Raw genomic sequence first — 27,741 nt, forward strand, 5'->3', positions numbered from 1 at the left:
CAAAATCAGCATTATTTAGCTTGGATTTTTGTGGATTTGACAGACAGGAAGAATATTTATTAACTGCCTTCCTAAGTGGCAAGCACTTCCCTGGGTCTTCTCATATATGTCTCTAATCCTCACACTTACCCTACACCAAGTAAAGGTATATCCAGACAAGGTTTGAACTGACCCTCGTGTAGCACGGGGCACTGGAGACTAACTTGGTTCTGTCAACTCATCTGATAGACTACGTTCTGGGTGACAGTGGGCAGATCACTTGGCTTCACTGTGTCTCACTTTCCTCGTTGCAGCCTGGAGGTAACAGTAAGCTCCATATCAGTGGACTGTTAGGACTCAACAGAAGGATGGCTGTAAGGACCTAGCCAGCACAGCGTATATGTACCCTCAGTGCTAATTATTTTTATTATTATTGTCCAAGGTCACAAAACTAGCAGGTGGCAGAGGTGTTTCCAGAGCCCATGGCAGTGGCTACAAAGCATATGCTTTACACTATACTAAGCAGCTCTCTCAGGATTTTCATAAACATCAAGAAAAGCAATATGCCACCTCTTAATTCTTCTTATCTGGGAAGGGAAGCCTGAGGCACGTGTGACATGAGGGGACTAGAGAAGGTGAGGGTGATTAAGAGGAAGATTCTAGGGTGATGGGCCCAGGGACAGCCAGAGGCAAGAGCCACCAACAAGAACTGCCCGGTCTGCTTCCCGTTGAGGAAGGCATGCACAGCCAGCATTGGAAGCAACTGCCACCAGGCTCAGAGGCAAACACTACTCACACGTGTGACAATGACCATTCACCATAACTGTATTTTGAGCCTCCATTTTGTTTCTCATTTACTACATTTGAGCAAGTTGCGGCCTGTGGTTTTAGTGGCTGACAATGAGTAAAATGTAAATTACGCTACTACTTTAATTTTTTTTAGGGAAAAGTTATACATTAAGAACTTTCTAGATATAAAAATAAGAGAAACTAACATATGCAAAGTAGGGAACGAGACAGCAGCATTTCATTTGGGGTGGACTCCTCCCACTAAAGCAAATACTTCAACATGGATAATTTGAAAGGGAAACTACACTTTAAAACTCATATAGTATATTCCAAAGGTAAACAAACATTTTCGAAACCACTTACTGCCAATCCACGTACATGGATTCCAGGAGGTAAGTAAATCATGAAAGAAAAACCTCCAAGACTAACCCACATTATTTTGCCATAATGGAATTGGGTTACATTCAAGTGTTTTAAGTAAGTGGACTATTGGTTGGGGTCTAGAAATTGTTTGGTTATAGTGATATTTCTGTTGTAATGATATTTGTTATAATCAGATTTGATTCATACGTCTCCCAAAACAAATGTTGTGACAACCATAAAAAATTTTCAGTATCTTAGGCCAAAGAAAATTAGCTCTTTAAAATTTTCATTTCTTGTCGAATGCAGACTGTATAATTCTCTCTGATATTTATTCTGAATATTTCAGTAATGTATCCTCCACGTTTTTGAAAGCCAAAGGCAGAGATAATTTACAGCAGGGTTTCTGAAACCGTGCCCTTTTCACTGGTTGCTGGCATTTCAAGCATGTTTTCACACATCTTGCAATGTTCTAAGACAATCCAAATTGATTAGAATTACATTTTTAAAGCATTTTTAATTGAATCCCTGGGCTGCGAGTGTTCTACATCCCACCTGCCCTCACCCGCACTTGTTTCTTCAATTGAACTCTAACTGTGGCTGTAGAAAGTTTCCACTTAATCTAGTCCTTCCTCTTAAGCTGTTTTTGAGCTAGAGAAACGTATATTCTTTTTCCTTATCTTTTAAATAAAATGAATCTTTACAAAGAAAAACAGCTGGTGTTTACTTCTGATAACCAAAGAAATGTGAATCTCTCTTGATCAAATTCCAAACTGAGCTAATAAGTACTCAAAAGTAGCATCTCAGGTAGGAGAAAGGAGAGAGAAACAAAGACTCAAGAATTCTTAAGCATAGCTGACCCCACAAGGGCTTCTTGGGACTTTTGGTGGAGATAACACTTTTCTAAAAACAAAGTTTGGTGACCGGTAAGAATGTGTTGCCCCAAGTATTGCTTGATGGCTCCCAGGGCCTCTCTTTCACAAAAACCAGATCATCCAGGAAGATGGCTCTAAACATACAGATGAGGTAATTCTCTAAAAAAACAGAGCCACTTGAAAGACAACTTCTAAGGCTCTGTCAGACTGGCCCTGGCCCCCGTAGGGAGCTGAAATCCTATCTGCTCAGGTGTCCCCCACTGCCCTCCCTAGTGGGAAACCCGGCTACGCCAGCACTCCCCCACGAAGGCAAGCTCCACCCTATGCCCAGTGTGTTATCTTGTCTTCCAGAACTCTGGCCCTTCTGCTATTCCTATTAAGAAAATATGGAATTTGCTAGAGCCCTATGGATATGACTGAGTAATCTGAATATACATTTTAGGTACTCTCTCCCCATGATGGGAGGGGTCCCTCATTTTTATAAACTCTGGAAGATAGCTATGTAGCAGAGCACTTATCACTGAAAGGGCACACAAAGATAAAATAAGCAAAAGAAGTTAACACATTATTTCAACAGCCTAAAAAGCACAGGCCACATGAAATCTTCCAGATTGACATTTCTTATGGAGAAATTAAGGTTAATCTCTCTACTGAAAACACAGTGCCCAGGTAGCACACTGTGAGAACGCTTCTCTTCTCAACATTCCCCTTATGAGAGCCCGTCTCAAATAGGGGTGGGGGCACAGTCTTTAGCCTCCCCTGCTGGGCCCAGGCCTGCTGTCCCCCAGAACCCTGGATGTTGCAAACGTCCTTCTTCCCTCAGATGCACTCCTACCAAAGCCCATACTAAGACTGGCTCTCGTTGCCTTGTGAGATTCCTGTTAACTCAGCGTGAAGAAAAGGAGCTGCAAATAAATCAGTATTATAGTGCAGGGATGTGTGTTCCTTCCCCAAACAGCCAACCTTATTGACAGGGATTAGGTGTATGAGTAGTAAAATAATGAAAAGCAGCAAGAGTCTCTCCTGCTCGACAAGCATCTACTGGGTATACTCCCTCTCCCCAATCAATTAGAGAAACGTCGGGATTGTTACAGTTTACAACACTGGAGGGAGAAGTCCATTTTACAGATAATCTGACATGAAAATAAAAGAGGCTTTCTGTAAAACACAAGGTAAACCACGGGCCCACAGTCCTCAGGCCACTCCTTCAGCGCTGGTCAGGGTGGTTAAGGGTAGTTAGTAGCTTCTACCAGCAGAAGCACATAGCGTTGGCACAGCAGGGAAATGTCTTTTAAAATCAGGATTTGGACTGACAGGAACCCACAGGTTCTCCCCATTTGGTCTCATCTATTATGAGTGGCAAGTGGTTTTTGCTGTAAAAGATATAATACAAAAGTCACGTTCTCAGTCGAGGTTGAACTATCCTGAAACACGAAATTCCCTTTGTAATTAAATATGTGCTCAGATCAGCTGCAGTTAATTCTCAATCATCTGCACATATAAGATCCATTTTGTAGATTTGTGCAGCAAAATTTTAATCCCAGAATAATTTCCTCCACAGCCTGGCACATTTCTAGTTTGCTTCTTTCTACTGTCAGTCTCGTGCTTGCTTGTGGAATGTAAGTTAAGTTAACTATTAAATACCAAGAGAATAAATGAAACCAAGTTATTTTCAAATTATCTGAATTGTGCACTAAAAAAATACTAACAATATAAGATTCACTGGGCATCTACTAAGTGTCAGGCACCCCTGAATATTTCCCTTTACCATCCCCCTGTTACAGTAAATAGAACACGAGAGAAGTAGCTTGCCCAAAGTCACAGGCTGGTAAACAGCAACAGGCAGGATTTGAATCCAGGGCACCTAACTCCAGAGCTGGAGTTTCTACCCAGTATCCTGGCACTGCCTTTCACCTGCAGGCCGGCGAGAGTTCACAGCGTATCACATGCACCCATGTGTACAGGTCTCAACACACAGCTTTCCCGCATTAAGAAATGTGGTTCAAAGAGTTTACAAAGGGCCACCTTGAGTCACCCTTCACAAGGGTGTTATCTTAGCTTTAAGGGCACAGCAAACATGAATACCTGCTCAAGTAGTGGGAAAGCAGGAGGGAAAGCCAAGGCAGATTCATCTGTGAAACACGCCCCTTCCAAAATACGCTGACCCTTGTGGCTCTGGCCACTGCCTGAGGGGCCAGTGCACCCATCTATTTGTCTTGGCTTAAGTAAATTTCTCTTGAACTCATTCCTTTCCCTTGTGAGCTTTTTATTGCATTTTTGCCCAGGGTCTCTCATAATTTGGGAGTCATGGTGAGTCAAGTCTGTGGAGTCTCGGTCTCTCGCTTTTCTTCTTCCAGCTTGTTAACAACAATAAACTTCTTGCCTGACTGTCTTTTCAAGTTTTCTAACTTGCGTGATTTCCCCACCTCCTCCCTTGAGGACTAAACCCTGGAGGAAACAAGAACTGCTCAGCCACCCAGATGCATTTATCCTCACTCAGTACCAGTCTTTTCAGGGATTCTTCCTTATGAACTTCAGATCTAGATCCCTACACCTGACCATCCAGTATTGAAATAAGCAAAATATCACCTATGAGTCGAAACCTGGGAAGCATTCATTTGCATTTCTTTTTAGCAAACTGCAGAGCACAGTCATATAATGCACAACTCCATTTCTGTTTACCCATAAAGTCACCCCCCAACCTTACTAGTCTCTAGGACTAGAGACGCTGCAAAGATTAAAACAATTGATCACTCCCACTTTTAACATGAAATCAGTAAATTCCTATTTTTTCCCCACTATAATTCCTCAAGATTTGGTCATATGAGGTACCAAAACCAAAGAACAATTACACAAAGGTACCATCCATTCTTTTGTCCCCATAGTAGAGGGGAATCCAACAGATGACGCTGGAGAACAGAGCATGGAAGAGGGAGCCCCAGTCTCCTCCTTGCTCCGACAATGGGTGAACAGCACCGACAAAAGAAGGTCATACTGCTGGTGCCCAAGGCGCTTCGGACCAAACTTGGAGACCAAACAACAAAGACATGACTTAATTTTTCTAACCATTCAAATACGTTTTTGGTAAGCTTTTCAATAATCATATCACTAAAACGCGCTGTCCCAGGGGGCACTTGAACTTCCTAAGTACAGTTTCTGTCTATCCTTGCCCGCGTTTCATCAATGTCTTTCTGGCCTCGCTATGTATTCCAAATCCCTTACTCGCCTGGAAGGCAAATTCTGTGTTATCCATCTCTCGCACTGTGGTTAGTTTTGCTAGTTGGTGCTTTTAGACAACCCCCATAGACTTATTTAGATGAATTCTTCAGAGAGACCTTTCTGCAAGGACTACCCACCGCCATTAACGGACTGTGCATTGAAAACACACTCCGCAGCTTTTGAATCAATACTCAAAGGGACTTGCACTTCGAGATATTTTAAAGGGAAAAATATGCATACAATCCTTAGCCAAGAAGACTTTATATTTTCGTTTGTGATAGAGAAAATGAAGCCTGAGGAAGACTAAATGCAAAATGAAATCATCGAGCAGAAGGACAGCAGCTTCCCCGACACTCAATCATTTTCAGTCACACTATGCTGTCCGGTAACCTGCACTGATAATTCCTCATGAATAAAATGCCAGCATTATCATCTGCAGCTATGTTGTTGACATGCTTTTGCTATTTCACTAAAAATACCATTAATTTTCTGGCTTCACAACAGCTGAGCTACTCCCCATTTGAATATACAAAAGAGTATTTTGTTTAAACCAAATTAAAAGCGTTCCAGTAAATGACTTCCATTTTGCTAGCTATACTATTTTAGCATATACTGTTTTTCTTAATCCTCCCTACCTCAATGTCATGCCTGTCATCTCCCCAATCCAAAATACTTCCATTATTAAACACATTTTTTTAGATTGAGGAGGTGGAATCCAGAACCTATTTGTTATAGCATTCCTGGCCAGCAACACACCTGAAGGGCGTAAGGATAGCGTGGCTTTTTTAAGGTTAAAAGACATGGTGGCCTCTTTAATTCTCTCACCTCTGTGAGCAAAGGTACCTGAAAAGAATACAGCTACACACACACACACACACACACACTCTCTCTCTCCACCTTTCATTTCCCATCTGGATAAGTTCCCACATCCCCCATTTAAGTCAGAATGGAAACCACTACTTCCGCCAAGCCCTCCTGGCATCTCACCACTTTATTTGTTCCCATTTGTATCTAATGCTTTTGTCAACAGTTCAACAAAAGTCAAAGCAAACAACCCACTGCAAACACTGGGGTAACAGCAACAAGCAGGAATCCTTCACAATTATCCAGCCCAGCTGCTCCCAGCTCGTCCAGGCTGCTTTCATTTACAACAATGTCAACAAAAGGCTGAAACCCAATAACTAGATGGGTCAATACGGCCACTTGTATCCCTCTGGAGGAGGAGACACTGTGCTCCTCCTTCACTGCTTCGGCAAACATGTAGAATAATTCAGTCAGATGGACAAGTGCTTGTCTAATCATTTGTGATGTGAATTATTCAACGACTTTCCACAGAAACTACTAAACAAGGCTCTTGAAATATTTCTGGGGCACTTCCAGCTGTCCCACTGCAGAAGCACATGAAAGGAACAAAAGGAGATGAAAACAGAAATCAAGACCGGGGTTAGTTCCCAGTGATAATCTCTAGTCTAAGAAAGCCAAGTCTTTACGACTAATCCTTTAGGTCCAACCTTGCCTGGCACTGTCACTACAGGCCCAAGCTTTACTACGGCCCAGACTGCGGGTAGGGCTGGGTGGAAAGCCATTTATTCAGCCATTCACAGCACCCGTGAGTGTGGAGCCGGACTACCTTTCACCTTGTCCAACTTTAAGTCTCCCTCCTGCCCTTCATAAGCACTGCAATAGGTGCCATATACATTTAGGATTTTTAATGGAGTATTTAAAAAGCATAGTTAGACATGTATAAACAAGCTATGAAGTAGAGTTTAAAAGTACCTAAACTATACCTAAATATAAAGAATATATTTTAGAATGTCAATTCTCTGGCCTAATTTCGATAACAATGTTGATGTTTATTTACAAAGAATTATTTGGAGGTGTAATAGTTCTAAACTCCCACTTTCCTTTCTTTCCTCTTAAAGGTATGGATAGCTTGTCAAATCACATACAAACGAAACAGCCTGGAAAGAGGGGCCCCTGATCTAGGCTCCAGGACCTCATCCAGCTAAGCTCCCCCTGGGGACCAATGGGACATGCCCACACACACCCTCTGCCCATCACTTCTAGACCACAAGCTGCGAACCAGGACCCTGAAATTCCCTGCCCAGAGGCCCACGTTCAGAGTTTACAGTCCTCTTCCTGGGGTATCCCAGGGGTAGATCAAGCTGTTGGTTTGAGCACACCAAGACTTGAGGGCAGCCACCGGGGTGAAATGAAGCTTTCAACTGACAGCTGGGGCATCTACAAGAAAATATGAGAGGGCCCACATGGTTCTAGCCATGCATTCCAAGGGGCCTGAGAATTTTAAATTCAAACCTGGCCTTTCAGATCATCATGAAGGTGTAATTATTAACTGGATTTATAACTTTTAAATACTTAGACATATGATATGAGAACCTCCATTTTTACTCTTTTCCAGGCCCCACAAATGTTAGGGGTAGTCCCTAACTAGAAGGTATCATGCACAGTTTTGCGAACCCCATCTTTTGAGATCGGTCCTATCACCGAACGTTCCACTGCAATACAGTGTATAAAAAAACCATGCAAGGGGGCCGGCCCTGTGGCTTAGCGGTTAAGTGTGCACGCTCCGCTACTGGCGGCCCGGGTTCCGATCCCAGGCGCACACCGACGCACCGCTTCTCTGGCCATGCTGAGGCAGCGTCCCACATATAGCAACTAGAAGGATGTGCAACTATGACATACAACTATCTACTGGGGCTTTGGGGGAAAAAAAGGAGGAGGATTGGCAATAGATGTTAGTTCAGGGCCGGTCTTCCTCAGCAAAAAGAGGAGGATTGGCATGGATGACAGCTCAGGGCTGATCTTCCTCGGGGAAAAAAAAAAAAAATGCAAGAATTTTTTCCATTAAATACCTTTTGTTTCTATAAATCCACATATTTACACAAATCCACATATTTACAACACTAATGAAAGTACTGATTTTATTTCTACAAATACTTTAAAAGCTCAAAAAGACTTAAAAATAAAATTCAAGGATTACTGCTGTTTGCTGGGCTAGTGCATACAGAAGGGATAAAATATCTGAATGCTGGAGACCTTTTCCCTTCTAGATTATTCATACTCTCTTTCCTTTTCCAGCCTTCAAACATCCAGATTACTGCTTTTAACACACTTTGTCAAACACAGATGAAGGAAACAGCAGAGATTCAAACTCATTTCTTCTCCTCACTACAGCCAGCTTACTCACTGCCATTTACTACTGTGGAATTTTCACTTCTTACCAGGAGTGTCTAAGAATTTTTAGTTTTCGGCATAAAAAATTGTGCTTTCAAAGAACAAATACTAGTCGAGGACATGAAAAACACAATTTGAGAATTCTACTTCATTCTAAAGGTCTCTAATAATCCCTGTAACAGTTGTATTTCTCAGGCTGGCTTCTAGTAACAATTAGAAAGTTGGTAACTTTAAAATTTATTGATTCTTGAAAGAAGACAATTTCATCTGCACTGAAATGGGGCTATTTACTGGATGCAGAAACAGAAAACTATTTTTTTTTATCAGAGAAACCACTTGAGAAGCAAGTGACGGGGTTCAAACCCCTCTAAGTCTGACGATAACTGTTTAGCTCTACAGTGTAATTGCTTTGCTGATTCCTACGGAATACTATCTGAATGCGAGTAAAAGGCACCATCAAGATGGGGCGTCTCCAGAATGCTGCCACTGGCACTGCGGTCAGTGTTTGCTAAAGGTTCCATGTTTGCATGTATTTGCACATCAGCCCTGGCAGCCTCCTAGGAAGACTGCTTTCAGAAGCTAGTCCTCCAATCATCATACACTAGTTTTATAGGCACATTTTAAAAGAACTCAGGACTACCTGGAAGTTCAGAGAAATGAAGAGGAACGATCCATTAATATATTTTATTCTACTCAGACAGCAGCATATCTCAGTTCCATACTTTAACAGGAAAGCGATTTGAGGGAAAGGATTGTATCTAATCTTGACTGTGCACCCCCAACGACGCAGGGCAGGCCTATTTGCCCTCCAGCAGCCAAATCAATACCTACCAACGAACTTTAAATATTTTATTTAGACTGCACTGCTCAATTTTCAAGTTCGTCTGTCAACACCAACAGGTTTTGAAGTCAGGAACTATTAAAATAATAATTTTTGGTTAGTTGTCTAACAGAAAATCAGGGAAATCTCTCAGCTACAGAGGTACAGCTCTGCCTTTTTAATATCCAAAGGAAAACACACAAATTGACAAGAATTCTTTCCACTTAAATGCCCCTCAATATTAATGACAATCAAGCAAATCAAAGGAACTAGCATGTAGCATAGACTTTTGTCTTAATACATTTATTATTAAGAAGGAAAGATGGCTGACCCATAAGGAAGAATGGAGGGAGAGAAAAAAGGGTAGAAGGAGAAAAAAGGAATGAAAGAGGGTTGAAAATGACAAGCGTGAGCAAAACAGTTTACAAGTGAGCATCTGGCGCCAACAGGAGGAACTGAACACCAAGTCTGCAGGGTGGTGCTAGTCTGGAGGGAGGGGTGCCAGTGTGAAATGGGGGCGTGGGGGAGGGGAAGAATTGAAGACAATCCTGTTAGGAATGGAGGAGTAACCATCTAACCAAAGTATTGCTCCTGGATGCTTCTCTATTTAGTCATACATAGTTTACTCTATTCTCCCAAGGGCAAAAGTTTAGCTTTAAAATCTCCCTAAATAAGGTCAGACTAGGTTACTACCAGATTTTATTATCAAAACACATTCCAGCTTAAGCATCCGATTCAGGAGTCTCAGTCAGACTAGTCCACTGTGGTTTGCTTACAATCTCGGGGCCGAGGCTGGGCCTGGGGCTGCAGCAAGGGTGTGAAATAACTCAGAGACCTTTCATGTCCTGATAACTGTGGTACAGACACAAATGATTATTTCAATTTTCTCTAAAGACTATTTTTTCAGGGCAGCCCAATAAACGCAATAATGCCCAGATTTACTAGAAAATTTTTTATTCATTTCCCCTTGCACCAGAAAGTAAGCTAATAACGTCCCACTGAGAGTGCTGTCAGACCAAACCCCTCCACTGTCGATGCACTCCCGGGACCAATCTCCCTTCACTTGCCATTCCACCACCCGCTTGAAGGCAAGGACCTAGGACTGCTCCAGATTACCCCTCCACACACAGTGTCACAGGCACAAGCCGGAGCGGCCCAATCAGTGCCAAGAAAAGAACAAACTAAAAAAGATTAATTCACAGATGTTCATGCGTTTCACATACACTGTGCCCCATGGTCCGTTGCTAGGGCAACGGGAGACCACCAGTGTGTGCTTTATTGGCTTTATGAAGTGCGTCTCAGGGACTATAGTCCGAGAAATGCTGCATAATAATAGTGTGGCTTTTCTGAAGCCCTGTTTTGTGTTTATCTACATTTAACCTTCGGAGTGTTGTAAAGAGCATCGTTATGTATAGCCTTCAAACCCCCCTACCACCACCCCCAAACAGCCTCAACTTTCCATCTAGAAACATTAAAATGCAACTCCTGGTGGTCCATTTTGGGAAGATCCATGTTAAACTGCTCAACCAGTTCCACAAGGAAAAAAAACAGACCTACAACCATTGAAAGATTACTATATTAGTGCACCCAACCGTATCAACCTTTCCTGAGGGGTACAGAAGCTACAAAACCGAAATACATACACGCCCCTTATTTAATATGCAAGGGGAGGAACCCTGCTCTTGATTATTGGGAGTCAGTTTTAACCAGACGGAACAGCAGCACCAGCAAGCCTTATCAGGCCAGTCTCTTCCTATCCAACAGAACTTTCTGCCATGATGGGAATGTTCTGTATCTGCATTGCGATGGCAGTTAACGACAGCCACATGTGGCTACTGAGCACTTGAAATATGGCGAGTGCAACTGAGAAGCTGGGTTTTTAAATTTTATTTCATTTTAACTAATTTAAATTAAAATAGGTTCATGTGGCTAGGAGCTCTGCTATTGGACATCGCAGTTTTAGAGGCTTACCAGACAACCTACGTAGGTTTTAAAAAGTTCATAAAAAGCTGTCTCGTCATACTTTTAGTTTCTGCTTAATTCATAAAAATATAACTCCAAGTAAATGCACACAGAATAGTATTCAGGACTGCGGCTGCCGCTCACTGTGCCAGTTCCAAGCAGCGCTCAGCCTTTGGCCTCATCAGCCTGGTTCTTTGTCCAATGGCCCAGGGATGAAGACTGACTTCCCTCCTCCCCACCCCACCCAGGGTGGGAGGTTAAAATCACAAATGTCACAACTCTCAGAGCAGTAGCACAGATCAAGTGTTAATCTAAAGGGAAGGGGTGGGTGAGGGGGAGAATACAGGCTGGCTGGTAGGGGCGAGGGAGGATCTGGAATGAAGAGGAGAAAAATAAAGCCAGTGAATAGATCAATAGAAGCAACAGCTTACATTCAGATTCACAGGAGAAAGAACACACCGAGACAATCATTTCCTGGGAAAAGCTCAAGCCTAATGAGAATTTACTCTGCTCCTTTATGCGACAACCAGCCCTTTTGTGGCACAGGCTTCCTGACTGACAGGAACCCGGGGCCCCTTAATAGGATTTCCATATTATTTCCAACACCTGCCCAGAAGTTATTTGTTTACATTGAGGGAGGCAAGATTCTCAAATCAGACATCTGCTTCTAGTTCAGGCATATCTTAGGAAACCATCTAGAAAGCAGCTTTGTTACCATGGTGACATTTTTATTTTTCCTCCTTTAGTTGGCTCAAAACATTAGCATTTCCAATTTTATTTTGTTGTTCAAAAGGCCAAATGTCGCTCAGGAAAACAGAAATTTAAAGAAAGATAAATGAATAGAATACTCAAAAATTTCTAGATTAAAATGACCAAAAGGACAAATAAATAAAATGAGGTGTTGTTATATCGCCTATTGGCTTCTCTCATTGGGTGGCATCGCTTACCCTGTTTACCTCCCCCCCCCCTCCTCTTCCCCTGAAATCTGAACACTCCACAACTTGAAAAGTACCAATTTTGAAAAAAAGATTAAAAAATCCTTAAGGTGTGATACAATTAAATAATGAGTCCATTCCCATGAAAAGGAATTTCTCAGGCTCACCCTATCACCATATGTGAGAAAGTTCACTTAAAACAAGAATACTTAAGACATTTTAACTTCCACCTCATTGCCTGCAATTCAGTACAAGGGGAGGGTAGTGAGGGACAGGAAAGTGTAAGCTCTTCGTGAACATTTAGTGGTTAAAGAGAGGATGTAATATTAAACAGGGTGAGGGAAAACAGGGAGACCGCGCATGAGCGGATTTCATGCGCATGTATACTGTTGTCTTCCTGTTTCTAGTGAAGCAAAACTAGAGGGCATCACCAAACCTAGCGGTGGGGGGAGGAAGGGACTTCACCATCAATTACAACTACCACACATAAACAGGAATTAAAGTTACAATACTACTCCTTCTTAAAATGTTTTTTAAAGTGGTATAAACACAAAAATAATTGGATTGGTTCTGAATAATGAATCTGATAAACAAAGTAATAATACCTATTTTGTTCAATATTTAGATTGAAAGTAAAACAACTAAGTATTCAACACTAAGATTTAAAGTTTTGGTCTGCCAGATCTAAGCAGCATTATTTAGTCTTGAAATAAGATTTTATTACTTCCATTTAACAGCAAGCTTATTTAAAAGAATTACTCACTCAAGGTATTACTCAGCCCTCAACAAACTTCCTTTCTAGTCCTCTTTCACGAAGCCGGAATTCTGTTCAATCCTGTCCCAAGGCAGCTGCCATGGAAATAATTAGATATGACTCCTCTTCAGGTCCGCAATTACAACCCTTGTTAGTGGTGGCCCCCCAGGAATAAAGAGTCTTTAACCCAGAAGATATCTGAAGCACTTCAAACCATCATAGAACAAAATATGTAAGTCGGATAGAGGCAAGCGGCACAGCAGAAATGATTCAAGAAAAGCAAGAAGTGCGAGTATTTAGCTTCCCCTTGGGTGATTTTACGGTTTTTCCAGAGTGGGTTATGGGAAAGTGTTACCATAAGAATACGAAAAAGATGGTGAACAGTTCTTTGAAATAATTCTTTCGGAAGAATTATCTACATTTTGAGAAACAAATCCTTTTGAAATTCAAGTGCCAGTTTTATAAAAACTTCATGGTGTAATATTTTTGCAAGAGATGAAATGCATTCCAATTAAGAAAATTAAAGACGTTAAACATCAGGATGAAAATGTCAGTCTAGTAACTAAGAGGGTTGGTTTATGGAGGACACTACCCTTGCCAAAAATCAGCTGGGGAAGGCAGAGCCCACAACGAGACCGACTCTGTTAATTAATATTTGTTCTGCCTCCTTGATCAGTGGAGGAGGGCTCAGCAAACAAGCACGTCTCTCCCAGTCACATCATTAATCCATCCATGCTCACCACCTGAGGACCAGCTATGCCCTAAAGATATTTATTCATCTGTTGGACAAACAAACAATTAACGATATATTTTCTGGAATTAGGGCACCTGGTACATTTCATACAGCTTACATGCCTGGAGGCAGGTATCAATTAATACTGAACAAATTACTGCATCATAAACCCAGAGAACAAACGTTTCTGACTGTTCTTTGATAAGGTAACTCTAAACAGCAAAATACATGGTAGAAACAAATACCACTACAAAGAGTTAAAAAGCTACAGTAATGCTGAAACATTTAATTTAATTTCAAACTACTATCTTATTTTGGAAAACTGAAAGAGTTAAACATTAAACGTGTGAAGATATACTTTAAAACATTTAACTATCCCCCTACAACCCAACCTCCAAAAGGAAATACAATTACCACTGTGTTTATTTGGCTAATGGTACAGTCAACTTTATTGCTGAAATAACCCTATGGTACAAGACTTTTATTGTTAAATTCATTTCTAAGATGGGATTAAATAATGTATGAAAACATCTACATTCCAGATGCTTGAAAAAAATGCCTAGATTAGTAGCTCTGAGATCCAGGGAAGTTTAGCAACTCGCCCACTGCCAACAGAGAATAACTGCAGAGACCAGAAGAAAAGCAATATATGATGTTTTAGTCATCTACGTAGAATAAACACCAAAATCTAGCTGGGGCAGGATAAACTGGTATTTTGCCTTAGATACAACTAACAAATGGATCATAATGAAAACCCTCAAACAGAAACAAAGAATTCACATAGGAGAAAAAAAAACACCTAGTATATACACTCACAGAAAAGCATTTAGCTTGAAAAATAACTATACGCAAATTAAAAAAATGAAGTCATCCATACGCCTTATTCCAGCAAAAATTATAAAAACTATAAGGTTCAATATTGGCAGACTGTCTGGAAACAAACTCAAACGTTGCATTAGGCATTTTAAAAGGGTACCATGTTTCCGGAGATCAATTGGCAATGTACAAGTCACTAAAAATGCCCATACTCTTTGATGAAGCATACAGCACACTTTGGGGAAGACATTTCAATGAAATAAAAACAAAAACATCACTTAGAGGAAAAAAATGTACTTATGCTATATTTTACAAATAAAAAATGGCAAATCCCTCACAGGCCTGACTTGAGGAGGTCATCGCATTCAGGATAAAACGCAGGAGGACCATGCAGATACATAAAAAGGACTTATGAAGTAATAAAGCATTCGTGATAATTTCAACTTGGGAGAGGCCATGAAGCCAATCAATAGTGGCTGATAGTGAATTCTGCTCTGTCTATTCAAGCTGGTCTTGATTTTGGTGCCTTTTTGCTAGAAGGTATTAAAACTGTGTAGACATTTGGGGCGTAATAAGACTACGTTCTCAACCTCAGAGTCCTACCAAGTTTTAGGCAATTTGGCCAACACAGCTCTGAATCATTACCCTCCTTTCAGCCACTCAAACGAAAACTGAGAGTGATGTTAAGGAAGCTAATGACGCCTCTTCATGAACTGGTACCTCCAGCAACGAGGAAGCTCCTGACAGCATGTGGGAACGTCCTTTCTGCCACCACTTTGGAGCCAATCAACTTTTACCCCTCAGCCCTCAGTAGGAGGGATGGACAGTGGCAGGCTCCACCACCTCAGAAAACATTTCTTTGGTTTCACTTATGTCTTTTCAAGGGATGAGAGAAACAGTTCTAAACACTCCAGAAGGTGGTCAGAAAGCACCCCTCCCCCCCAACCCCCAAGAGAGAAGTAGGAACCTATTTGGAGGGCCTTTTCTGGAGAGCTAAATTGAGGCTTTCCGCTCTATCACTAAGGGTAAGTGTGGATCGTGGTCTGTTTACTGCCATTTTCAGCCCCCAAATCTGGGGCTTCCAGTTGGTCACATGGAGTCACTGGAGAGCCAAGTGACAAGCAGGTGCCCTGGCCCCTTCAAGAGTCCTAGAAGACACACCATTCTGGTTTCCATCACCAAATAAATTGACTCTTGGGTTCCTACAGTGCTTTCTCCTTTAGGTCCATATTTACATTCTCCACCCTTGTTGAAAAACTTCAGATACAGGTCTGCAAATAATAGGCTTAGGAATGAACTTGGTTACCAGAGCTATAGGAAACAAGATCAATAAAGCCCACAGCAAGTGGTTTAGTGGCCACAGAACTTCCAAGAAAAGAAAGAAAAAGGAGGAAAAAGGCCCAACACTTTAACAAGTGGATTTCTTTCATTTTACGTGACACCTAAAGTAGTACCTTAATTACCTGGATCTTTACATTAAGTTTAAATTTATATTTTATGAGCTATTCTGAAATCTGCCCTGTTTAATAATCTGTAACATCAAGAAAACATTTTAGAGTGTCTCTCACAATTAAACTCATCCACAACCTTGTATAAATCAAAATTTTGCTACCATATCAAAATGTTACACTGGGGCTGTATAACATTGCCCACATCCTCATTACATGCAACACTAATTACTACCAGCAGATTCAGAATTTTCTGCACATTAGAGGCTTTTAGAGGAGCTATAAAAAATTTCAGGCACCATTAATTTAAATTTGTATTGAAATTTCCTTTTGACAGATGGCCAAAAATTACTTATTATTTAGAGTACCAGAGCTGCCTGTTTGCACATTTAGAAGAGGAAAGGGAAAAATTAAAAGCAAGAAGGAAATTTATGTCACGTTCATTACCTGTTAAATGTTAAGGAGCATTATCCTGCATGAATAAATTATTTCATACAAGCCTGACTCCAGCTGCAGGCAACTGGCATGCTCTGGCTGATAAAAACCATCTCAAGTCACACAGCAGACAATCATAAAAAGCCCCTCTTAACCAGGAACCACTTACAGGAGGATGAGGACGATCGATGGAACAAACAACTAACTGCTTCTCTGAGCATCACAGAACACATTTACGAAAATCAGCAAACTATTTCACCTTGCAAAGCCACAGGACAGCTCCAAACCTGACACAACACAACTTCAAATTTGAGAACGGTACCCAAAAACACATCTACTTATAGCTACCATTCCATTATAAATCAAGGCAAAAATCATCTGCCTCTATTTCCTTTTTGTTTTTCCCCTGGCTTCTAGCTTTATAGACACTCACTCCCAGACTCATCCTGAATGATTATAGATGATTTCAAAATACACCCTTCTCTGGCGTGAGGGAATATAAAATGTAATTGACACAAAAGTGTGTACTGGAGTATAAATGTTTTCAGGCTTCTGGAAGTGGGGCAGGAGAGGAGGCTTTTGTTTAGTTCACTGGCCTGCCTAAAGGTATGCATTTATCAAAAGGTAGGGAATGTTTATACCATGGCCTCAGAATAACTAGACAGGCTTTCCAAGGGCTGCTATCAGCTAATCCTGGTCAGTGCATTTACTTACTACTTCTTAAGTACACATGTGTGGAACACTTACTACACTTTAAGAATGCTTTTTAATCTAGGTATTGATATGCATATTATACAACAAAATACACAACTGCAAATGCATAGTTAAATAATTTAATGTGTGCAGTTCCAATGGTAAATGTTGACATTTCTATGGGTGTGCACATGCCCTTTCAAATTACAAAGATTCTTGAAGGGTAAAATAGATACACTTAATTTTTATTTTCCATTACAGTCATATGCCGCATATAAACATTTCAATGACAGACCACATATCTGACGGTAGTCCCCTAAGAACAGGACCATATAGCCTAGGCGTGGAGTAGGCTATACCATCTAGGTTTGTCTAAGTACACTCTATGATCAAACAACTACAAAACTGCCTAACAATACATTTCTCAGAAGTATCCCCATTGTTAAGCAATGCATGACTGTATTGAGGCATTTTGGAAAAAACCCTACTTCCCTTTTATTGTAAAAGGACAAGTAGTAAAGAGGCATTCAAAGTGACAGCACAGGCGGTTTCAGGAGAAGATTTTGCCAAGTGATGTAAAACTGCCCATGCTCGAAAACATTCAATGGTAAAATACAAAAAAAGGAATTGACAGTATCCGTGCTTTGGCCAATGCTTGAGAACTGTCCTTTCCTTCTAATCTATACAAAATACAATGGCACACGCAATACAATTATGCATAATACAGTAGCATATTTACATTGTGCCTGGCTCAAAAGTGATCAAGCAATTTTCACGTGTTACTCATTCCCTGCCATGGTAGCCTGTTTTCCTTGTTTGCTTACTATATAAATTCAGGCATCCTTAGTACATCCCATTCTGGTGTTACACAAGCATATCCAAATCATTAGGCCCGAAATACTTTTCCTGTTTCCTGACAACTTGTCTATGGAGATACCGAAGACAGGTAAGACAGATGCAAAATCTGAGAATAATTTGCTATACTGGAAACCAAGATGTTATTAAATTAAAAAACTGGTGAAGAAAAATACTCGTAAACAAATGTTTTGATAAGGAATTTTGTAGGATGGAACTGTTTCCCAAAATATGAGACTAATGTGTATTTCCTTATAAACAATTTATTTATTTCCTTTCATTATTATTTATCTTATAGCCAAAGCCTAACTGAAGAAAAGCAGTTATTCTTTTTCACATGGCAAGACATAATAAAAAGCAACGCAAGCCAGATCTTATAACTCAGTCTTCGTCTATAAATCTGATTCTGATAGAGAAAACCAACATTTTCAAAAATCTCAACCACACAACTGAAAGTAATCCAAAAATGCAGTTAACCACTATTTGGTAAAGCCCACCAAATCATTCTCTACAAAGAATCCATTGCCAGATTTAGTCACATCACTGTGAGCCCCTTTAAGCCATTCCTTCGTCTGTGAATTGCAGTCCTACCTTGACGGAGTCTCTGTCTATAGGCAAAACAGCAGCAACACACGTAGATCAAGTGGTGGGAAGTAGGAAAAAAGGAAAGTACTAGTTAGTTTACATAAAAATCATACATTTATCAAACTTGATCTCTGCTAAATAAATGGCACAGATGTCAACTTTGCTATAAAGTTAATTATTAATACTACTCGACCAGATTCACAAAGAGCCAAACTATCTTTGACACAATTTCAGAAACCAAACCTGGAGATTCACATGATTTATACTCCTTATCAACTTTTCCACTTATAAAAGTGTTTATAATCATGCCTTAGCTCTAAACCATAGCATTAAAATAACTGGACATCAAATATTACAGTATTTCCAACATTGGACATGGGAAATTTATGTTTATGTGATAAATAGCATTTACCCAAGATTATAATTCATGGTAATGATACTGAAACAGGAATAGATATGAGGTTTTAATTATGAACCACACCCTTCCAACTAATGAACCACCCATGTTCTAAGTAAATTCCCACAAAGGAATGCTGGGAGAGACGTTTTCATTTGCTTTTCTGCCATTAACTAATAAAAACTATTAGTAAGCACCATACAAACATCTAGTCACATCAAAACGTCTCTGCACCATCACCTACTTTTGTAGAGGGAGGAAACCAACCTAGAAGGAGCACAACTGGCCTTCAAATCAATTATGTTGCATAAACAACTGTGGTGTTCTTATCAGAAGAAACGAGTTAATTTCATGCTTCTAAACAGACTGGGTGAGAGAGGTAGTTAAACCGGCAGACTTTATTAGTTTGGGCTGCACTTTCTCAATTACTAAGACTATTGAAATTGCTTTTTTACCTGTGAGATTTTTACTGCACTATATAGGCTGATCTGATTTATAAATAATAATTGAGTCTGTCAAATTATCAAGTGAGCCTTTATCAGTCTTTCCCCAAAATAGATTCGGTCAAAATTAGCTATTAATGCCACTCACTATTTCAAACACAGACTATAGTGGGATTTCATTACTGACTTAGACTTAGGGAACACAGGAGGTAGCAGGGGATCAAAGGCAATAACCAGGAACAGGCCCCCTTGCCTTGGCGGAGTGCATCAACTCTTGCCAACCACTAGGGTATCAGTTGGCAAAAGACCACTTCCGATAATTAATTTACCTTCCAACAGAAACCCTTTGTTTAGTCACTGGTAAAATTAAATCTAAAGACAGAATAAACAATGGCATCCAGAATCTACCCTCAGCAGCAGGCAGGTAATATCAGCTTGACATCCCGAGAGAATCCCTTACCTCTTTGGTGATCGTTGTCATGGTGCTTCTTCTCGTCTTTAATGGGAAGGTGGGACTGGCCTCCCAGGGCACTGGAGAGGGCCAGAAGGCCGGCACTGCTACCGATGGGAGGAATGGCAGGGGGCTGAAGTCCAGAAGGGTGTGGGGTCAGAGGCACCGGCAGGCCATGTCCATGTGATAAATGCTGGGCCTGGAGTTGTTGCTGCTGTGAGAAATGAGACCAAGATATTGAACTTGTCCCTTGTATCTATCCCTCACCCCCAACAAAAAGAGAGAAAGGAGGTGCAAACAGAAAATGGAAAACCCAGCATCCATGAAGGGAACATTTATCCTTCATATATATTTTTAAAAAGGGTAAGGAGGGAGATGTATACAGAGAATGCTATCTTTCTTTCTTAGATTTCAGGCTTTTACAATGCACTGTAAATAGCTTAATTTTTAAATAGTAACTTTTAATATCTAAGTAACTTTTAATAGTTGAAATTCAGATTTCTTTAACAAAGTGTCTGTATTTTGTTCTTCAAAACATAAGGCCTTGCTATCATACATTTCTAATCAAAACATATACGTGACTAACTGTTAAAGCAGTTATGTTGAAAAAAAAAAAGCTGAAAATTGAGAAAATTAGTGTTATACAGTTCTCCCAGAACCACTGCACAGCATGCACCGAGAGTTAATTTGAAAGAGAAAACCTGAATTAACAACCCAGAAAAGGAAACTGGTTGCAGCCACCGTTTTAAGCCCTTTAAGTGTCCTCAGCGGTACTTGAGCAAATTACTAAAGAAAATCTAATGTAGCAAGGCTTGGGTCCTCCTGTAGGCTTGCTCAATAATGCTGAAATAATTGGGCACTCTGTGCACGTTTAGTGATGCTCGAATGGAAAGCTAGAGGCCTGCCCTTGTACTCTTCTCCAGAGGCCGCCTCTGTGTTGTGACAGGTTTATCTGAGTGGGACTGTGATGCATGCACCAGTAACTGTGCTGACAAGAGTTTAAAGTCATTTTTACCAGCACACTGGCAACACATGGAGAAAGCCCTCAAGAGGCCAGAATGGGCATGCTTGACCTCAGTCATGGCCGCCCGCCTCAAGCTGGGCTACAGGAAGCGCTGTGGGCAAGCCTCGCTGCCTCTTCCGAGTGGGAACGGGGAGTGGGGAGGTGATGAGGATGTTAAGTTAAATATGCCCCTCAACGGGAATCCCTTCAACTGGAGACCCTGCTTAACAATGTTCTATGAGAACGAGTGTTGAGCAATTCTCACACTAACTTTTGTAGTGATTACATTTTAATTAATACCTTTAAATAAACCACTTTTCAGGCCTATCCTATGAGAGCCAAATAACCTCTTCTATAATTTTCTTTCCAAGCAGGATTTCACAAAATAGCTTTTTAAAAAATATGTGGGGTGGCATATTCTGTTCCCCTTCACTGTTAAGAAGGATCTTGAAATGCTTTTTTTTATTTTTAAAAAGAAAATACTTTAAAGAACAAAGTGACCATTTTTTCTCCTCCTCAAATGAGTTTTATTTCCTTGCTCTTCCCCTCTAGATGTCTTCCTGTGCCTGACTATAAAAGTCAAAGTATGGCACTAATGAGCTCTTTTTGCCAACTGACCTACACCTATTTTCTCGACATATGCACTTAAATATAGTCAATAAAATAAAGTACTAACACTTTTAAGGCAAGTTTACACACAGAAAATGGAAGATGGGAGCTTTGATCCAGATGCTCCACCACCAACGCCCCCCCCAAAGCTCTGCCAAAGCATTACCTAACTGGATGGTTCAAAATAATGCATTTCTTCTTTCAGTGGCCAAAATCATGTTCATAATTCTTTATGTACTGCTATTTAGTTGTGACCAGAAAGTATGAACGCACAATCATGTCCTCTAAATGTGTAGAAAATAACATCTATGAAGAAAACTAGGCCTTTAGGTAAATATACGGCAAATTTATTTCAAAACCTTGTTCAACTGAAATAGCCAGAAAATTGCTCCAATTCTTTCTCCTCTAAACCCCCAATACTTCACGTGTACGGGTCGGGCACGTAGCCACTTTCTATCTCAGATCAGAGTTCAATTGGCAAGCATGTATTAAGAGCCTGCATATCTCTCTCTTATTACCTTTCCTAGACTCCAAGCTCTGTGGGAGTCTAGATCTGACACAAAGCTTAGCTAACTGCAGGCACTGAGACATTCACGCAACATCTGAGCAATTTAAAAATATATGTATTTCATTAGGGATTAAAATAAAATCCTGAGCCAAAAGCAGTATCTTCAGTGATCCAGGTGTTTCACTTTTATTTTTCCTCAAAGGACAAAAAAAAATAAGTATTAACAGCCTCATTTTCCCCTTTGAGCAGGGAACTTTTCAAAGGCAGACAACATACTCCCCATCTGCTGCATGGGCCATTCATAGTAAAGACTTCTTGGGCTCCTCACTTGTGCTCTATTCTACCTCAAAATAGCTCTAACACGACCTCACCCCCCCATCCTCCATGCCCACCTTGGCGGAAGGAGGATCCTTTTCCCATCCAAGGCCAACCTCTCCCCACCCGCACAGGCTGCATCATCTTTTTTTCCCTTCTTCGTTTCACCGCTCCATCAATTCTCCAACTCTCTCCCCCATGTTCAGTTCTTCTGTCATTGATTTTTGTCCTTCTGCTTGCAAGCTTAATACCAACGTCCCTAACATTTTGCTAAGATGAACTGCCTATATAATGCCAAAGGAACTTGAGGTAGCACTTTTTCAGAAGGGGAAAAAACACTATATTTTAATCACTTTTGTGTCCTCCACTGCCTCTAATACAGGGCCTTGCACATAATTGGCACTTGAAAAATGTTTGTTAAATTTAATTAAAATAACCTTCTCTTGCCCTCTTCAGCTACTGCCCTGTACATATATATCCTTGACTTCACATGGCCAAACTTCTTTAGAAACTAGGGTAAATTTGCTGTCCCCACTTCTCAACAATCTCCTCTCGTATACACACACACATATACACACAAACACACAAACACTCACACACACACACACACACACAGCCCTTACTCCTTAACCCTTGTAATCTGGATTCCAGGCCTACCATTCTCATAAAACTGATGGCCCTTCAGACAGCAATTATTTCAGATTTCACAGTTTTCTTTCTCTCTGATGCGTCTGCAGCCACAGACAGCACATCCTCCTTGCTGAAGCTCTCCTCCACCTGCTTCAGGAATGCTGCAGTGATCACCACGGCCTCTCTTTACCTCTCTGAATGCTCCCATTAGAGTTCCGTCTCGGCTTTTTCTTCTCCTGCTCACTAAAGAGGAAGAGTCCTAACCCTTCTGCTCCTCTCCCATGCTCCAGTACCCCTGGTCTCACTTCTTGCCAGACAACCTCACTTGGCAATCCAGCATTACCTGAAGATGAAAATGTTCAACACAAATCCCCTAAGCACTTTCCACTGGCTCAAGTTATCAGTCACCATCTTGTTTTTCTTCTGTGCTCCTATATCCATAATCACCGGATCCTGTCAATTCTGAAATAATTCCTTATGTTTCTACTGCCACCATACTAGGCAGACCCTTCTCATCTCATACTTTGGTTACTACACGTCTCCATTAGCTCATTTCGATTCCAACCCATCATGCATCACCACTGGCAGTTTTTTCTTTTTTTCTCAATTCATCTCATCTCCCATCTCTCAGAACAAGCTCTCCATTACTTATCTAAGTTGTACTCACCCATCCCAGCTCAGCTCATGTTTCACCTGTCCTGTAAAGGCTTCCCCAAACATTCCACATGACTACTATCTTACAGGGCTCCCTGTATCATTCATCGGCATAGGCTGCCTCATAAACGTACTAGTATTCCTCTTTTTATGAATATAAAGATCTTGACTTGCCAATGAGATTGTGAGACTCTGCAGAGAAGAAACCAGCCTCAGGCCTCTGTACTCTGGCACCTAGCCCACCACTATTTAGTCATATGGCCATATATTTAAACATAAAAAATATATTTTGATGAATTAAATTTCTACTAAATGTAAACAGAGTTCCTATATACCTTTTACCTGACTCCCACTAATGTTAAGACATCTTACATAACCATAGAATTTATTAAAACTAAAAAATTAACATTGGTACATTACTATTAATCAAAACTACAGACTTTATTCAGATTTCCCTAGTTTTTCCACTAATGTCACGTTTCTGTTCCAGGATGCCACACTGCATTAAGAGGTTTTAATTTTTTACTTATTCTACCAAAATTATAAAGCCCTTTCAAAGATCTTATGAATGGCAACATCCAAATTACAGTCATATTGTTTAAAAGAATATGCCTTGAACTTACAAGAGGAAAAAAAAATGAGAAGGGGCTACCATAAACCCATTTTACAAGTCATCCATTATTCATACAAAACATCAAACCAAAAAAAGCACACTCAGTAGAGCATCCTACAGAAAGGAACAATTTTTATCAAGTGTTTAAAATATAAAACTAAGACAACGAGATTAAATAAGTCACCAAAAAAGGTATATGATAAAAACGTAAGAAAGATTTACTGAAATACATTGGTAGGTTTTCAAATGTTTACATCAATGAAATAGACCACTCTATATGTAGTGGTTATGTTTAAGCTTCTTTGTAAGTTTTCTCATCTTAGAAACTATCCTAGTAGTAAAGTGACAGACAGACTTACAATTGATAATGACTCCTGATTAGTCAATAAAACTAATGTATTAGAGGCCATCTTCTTTAAATAAAAACAGTAAGTCACCAACAGCTAAACTGAACTTCACTCTTTCCTCTATTAAAAAAAATTGGCTTTAATTTATCAAATTTCAAATAACATTCAAGAACTCAATATAAAAAAGAATCTCTATCAAGTCTTCTCATCAACAGAGGAAAACTCAAAGCAGATTCCCTGGAAAAGGAGTCAAGTTTCTCTGGATATTATTCAGGAAGCTGAGAGAAGGTAACCTAATGGACTGCCCTATAACACAAGAAAGTTGGTGATGCTTCCCCAAAACACTAACACTGTCCTCTGATCTCTGCCCCATCTGTGTTAATTACAGAGCAATTAACCTGCAAAGTTTTACTACTTCATCCTTTGATCACACTAAGAAACATAAAACCTCCTGCTTTTTAAAGACAGAGGGAAGGGAAACGTATATTAAGAGGACATAGTTCAACACTGCTTTGTTACTAAAATAATTTAAGATAAATCACCACTCTAGATAATTACTAAGCAGTAGGTTAAAAAATGTTGACTTGAGAAGAAAAAAAAACAAAAAACAATGAAGCCAAAGAAACCAAGAGGAGGGCATAGACTGTAGTACAAATTAAACATTAAAATAAATTCTATGTAACCATAACTGAGAAAAATATACTGAGAAAGATACATATCTTGGAAAACTTCTTCTCCCCGGCATTCCTAGGCCATTACTATCACTGGGTGACTTATTAAACAAAAAAACCCACTCTGTTATCTTAAACCACAATACAAACTAAAAATCCTTTTTTCTGTTCCCTTGATAAGCCATTCAAGAGAATAAACATTAACATAGAGTGAACTTCAAATTTAGGCAAGTAAGTACTCCATTAAGATAATTAATTTAATTTTGAAAAATAGTAATTATTTCTGAAAATATACAGCAATGAGATGGTAGACAGAGCCTCAGTTCTGTTAATAGCTTTTTACTGGAGTTTCTGTAATAAAGAATTATTTCCTTGCAGTTTCAAGTTTACAACGAAGGGTAGAAAAAAACCACTAGCAAATTCAAGCTCACAGGAAATGTCTTTTGAAATGTTGTCTTTTTGAGCAAAGAGAGAAATTCTTTTTAATCGAATGTCCCCAACTACTTGACCACCAGGGCTTGACTGACCAATGACCAAGCAGGAGCTCGGTGAGGGCAGACTTGCAGTCCACACATGTCCCTAGCAATTCTGGACACCTCCACTGGAAACCAGACTGAGGTTTTCTTGTCTTCATCCCTCATCTCTACTATCCTATCAACAACAGGAGAATCCGCAAAAGGAAAAAATATGCATTTTTCTTAGAAGCAATGATACCCCAGTAGCAATGAGCACTTAGTGCTATATCTTGGTTGCTTAAAAAAAAAGGTGCAAAGTGAGCCTGCTACATCTTGCAGAAAGCAAGAAAGTTCCCTAGACTAATAGATAGTGACAAACAGGACAACGAGCCAACCTGAAGGGGTCTTCATTCGCAAAACTTCAGACAACTTAAGTATCATGAAGAATAGTAACTAAAATAGAATATATTTTTTAAAAAGTTTCCAAGAGTGGGGTCCATGGTACCCCAACAAAACAGGTGGAGCTGTAGGGCATTCTGGGGCCAAGGACTAGAGAATGGCTGGCTCCCAGGCCCACAACTACTCTTCTACCTGCTGGCCAACTTGGGTGCACCGAGCATGTGTGCCTTGATCCAACCAGGAGACACTATTCTAGGAGAAAAGTGAGGGAGGGCCCAGCAGACCTTGAGAGGAACCAGGAGGGAGGAGGCAACAGACTCTGAAATAGAGCAGCAAGCACAGGCGAGGACCCAGGACTCGGTCGATATCTATACTCCTTGAACTGGGAAGACACTCTTTTAATAAGGACACTATTTGTGGGGATTGGACTGAGTATGAGAAAAGAGATCCAGATGGCATTCAGGGACGCATCATAGTGAAGAAGCATCAGAGCCACCAGGCTGGAATCCTTACCATCTATGTAAGCAAGAACCAGTCACTTCACATTTCCAGGTCTCAGTTTCTTCATGTAAAATGTGGGAACAGTTATAAAATCTACCTCCCCAAGATTGCTGTGAGAATTATATAACATTGTGCATATAAAACCTTTAGCACAGTGCTTGGCAAATAATAAACACTCAATAAATGGTGGCTGCTATTATTGGAAAAAGATATCCAGAAGTCCATTCCATATTCTCACACACACACCCACACACACACACGGAGGGGTGGGAGCTCTTCCTTACAGAATAATATTAATTTAAAGGGGAAAAAATTTAAAACTTACCACTTCACCGTTCCAAATGTAATAACGGTATCATCAAATGCTAAAACCCCTGGGTAAATAAACAGTTGCTGGGAACAGGTTGCTCACAGTGTCCAAGTATCACCCCATGGATTACCAAGTTTCACCAATACGTGATACAAGTGGAAACACACATCACCTCAGCAGTATTTTTACTAAAAATACTTCACCTGAATCTAAACATGAGAAAACAATCCAGACAAATCCAGATGGTGGGACATGCCACAAGACTGGCCTAGAATCTTCAAAATGCCACTGTCATAAAGTAAAATGGTTTGGAGACTGCTCTACATTAGAGAGGACTAAACAGACAGGACAATAAAGGCATTTTGTAATGTGAGTCCTAGATTGGGGGAAAACTGTGATGGAGGAAAAGGTGCTATCAAGGTCATTTTGCAGACAACTGCAGAAATAAGAATATGAACTATACACTGGCTAAATGGATGTGTTAACTGTGTCGTGCTTATTCAGGAAACGGCCCTCGTTCGCAGAAGATGCACACTGATGTATTAAGGAGTGAAATGGCATTATGACTGCCTCTTACCTTCAAACAGTTCAGCACACACAAAGAGTATGTATGTCTACGTGTGTGTACATACATATAAATATAAAGCAAAAGTGACAAAATATCAACTGGTGAATCTAGGTGATGAGTATACAGTGTTTGTTTTACTATTCTTTCCACTTCCCTGTAGTTCTGGGAGTGGGGAAAATAAGATCTGCCCTTCTGGCCAAAAGATTGAAAGTTCTTGCTTTTAACAAATATCTCTAGCAAAAGCTAAACGTTAAGTGAATAAATGGAAAGAAGCAAGAATAAAAAGGACAAAGGAAGGAATTTTTCAACCTAAGCTTATCTGTAACTCACTCCTGATGACTTAAAACAGAGGTTTACTGCAGGAGAAGGACTTGCATTTAGAGCAACCCAAGAAAGATGATCACTGCGAGAGTA

General features: G+C 40.3%; 1 protein-coding gene across 1 annotated transcript in view; it reads right to left on the reverse strand.

Annotated features, from left to right (window-relative positions):
- TLE4 (TLE family member 4, transcriptional corepressor) overlaps window positions 1-27,741 on the reverse strand; it is a 140,215-nt gene that overhangs the window by 47,381 nt on the left and 65,093 nt on the right. Inside the window, 2 exon segments of the mRNA XM_058565594.1 lie at window positions 18,460-18,476; window positions 19,754-19,958. Coding sequence (XP_058421577.1) covers window positions 18,460-18,476; window positions 19,754-19,958 — 222 coding nt within the window.

The sequence above is a fragment of the Diceros bicornis genome, chromosome 22 (assembly GCF_020826845.1).
Source record: "Diceros bicornis minor isolate mBicDic1 chromosome 22, mDicBic1.mat.cur, whole genome shotgun sequence".
NCBI classification, from domain to species: domain Eukaryota; kingdom Metazoa; phylum Chordata; class Mammalia; order Perissodactyla; family Rhinocerotidae; genus Diceros; species Diceros bicornis.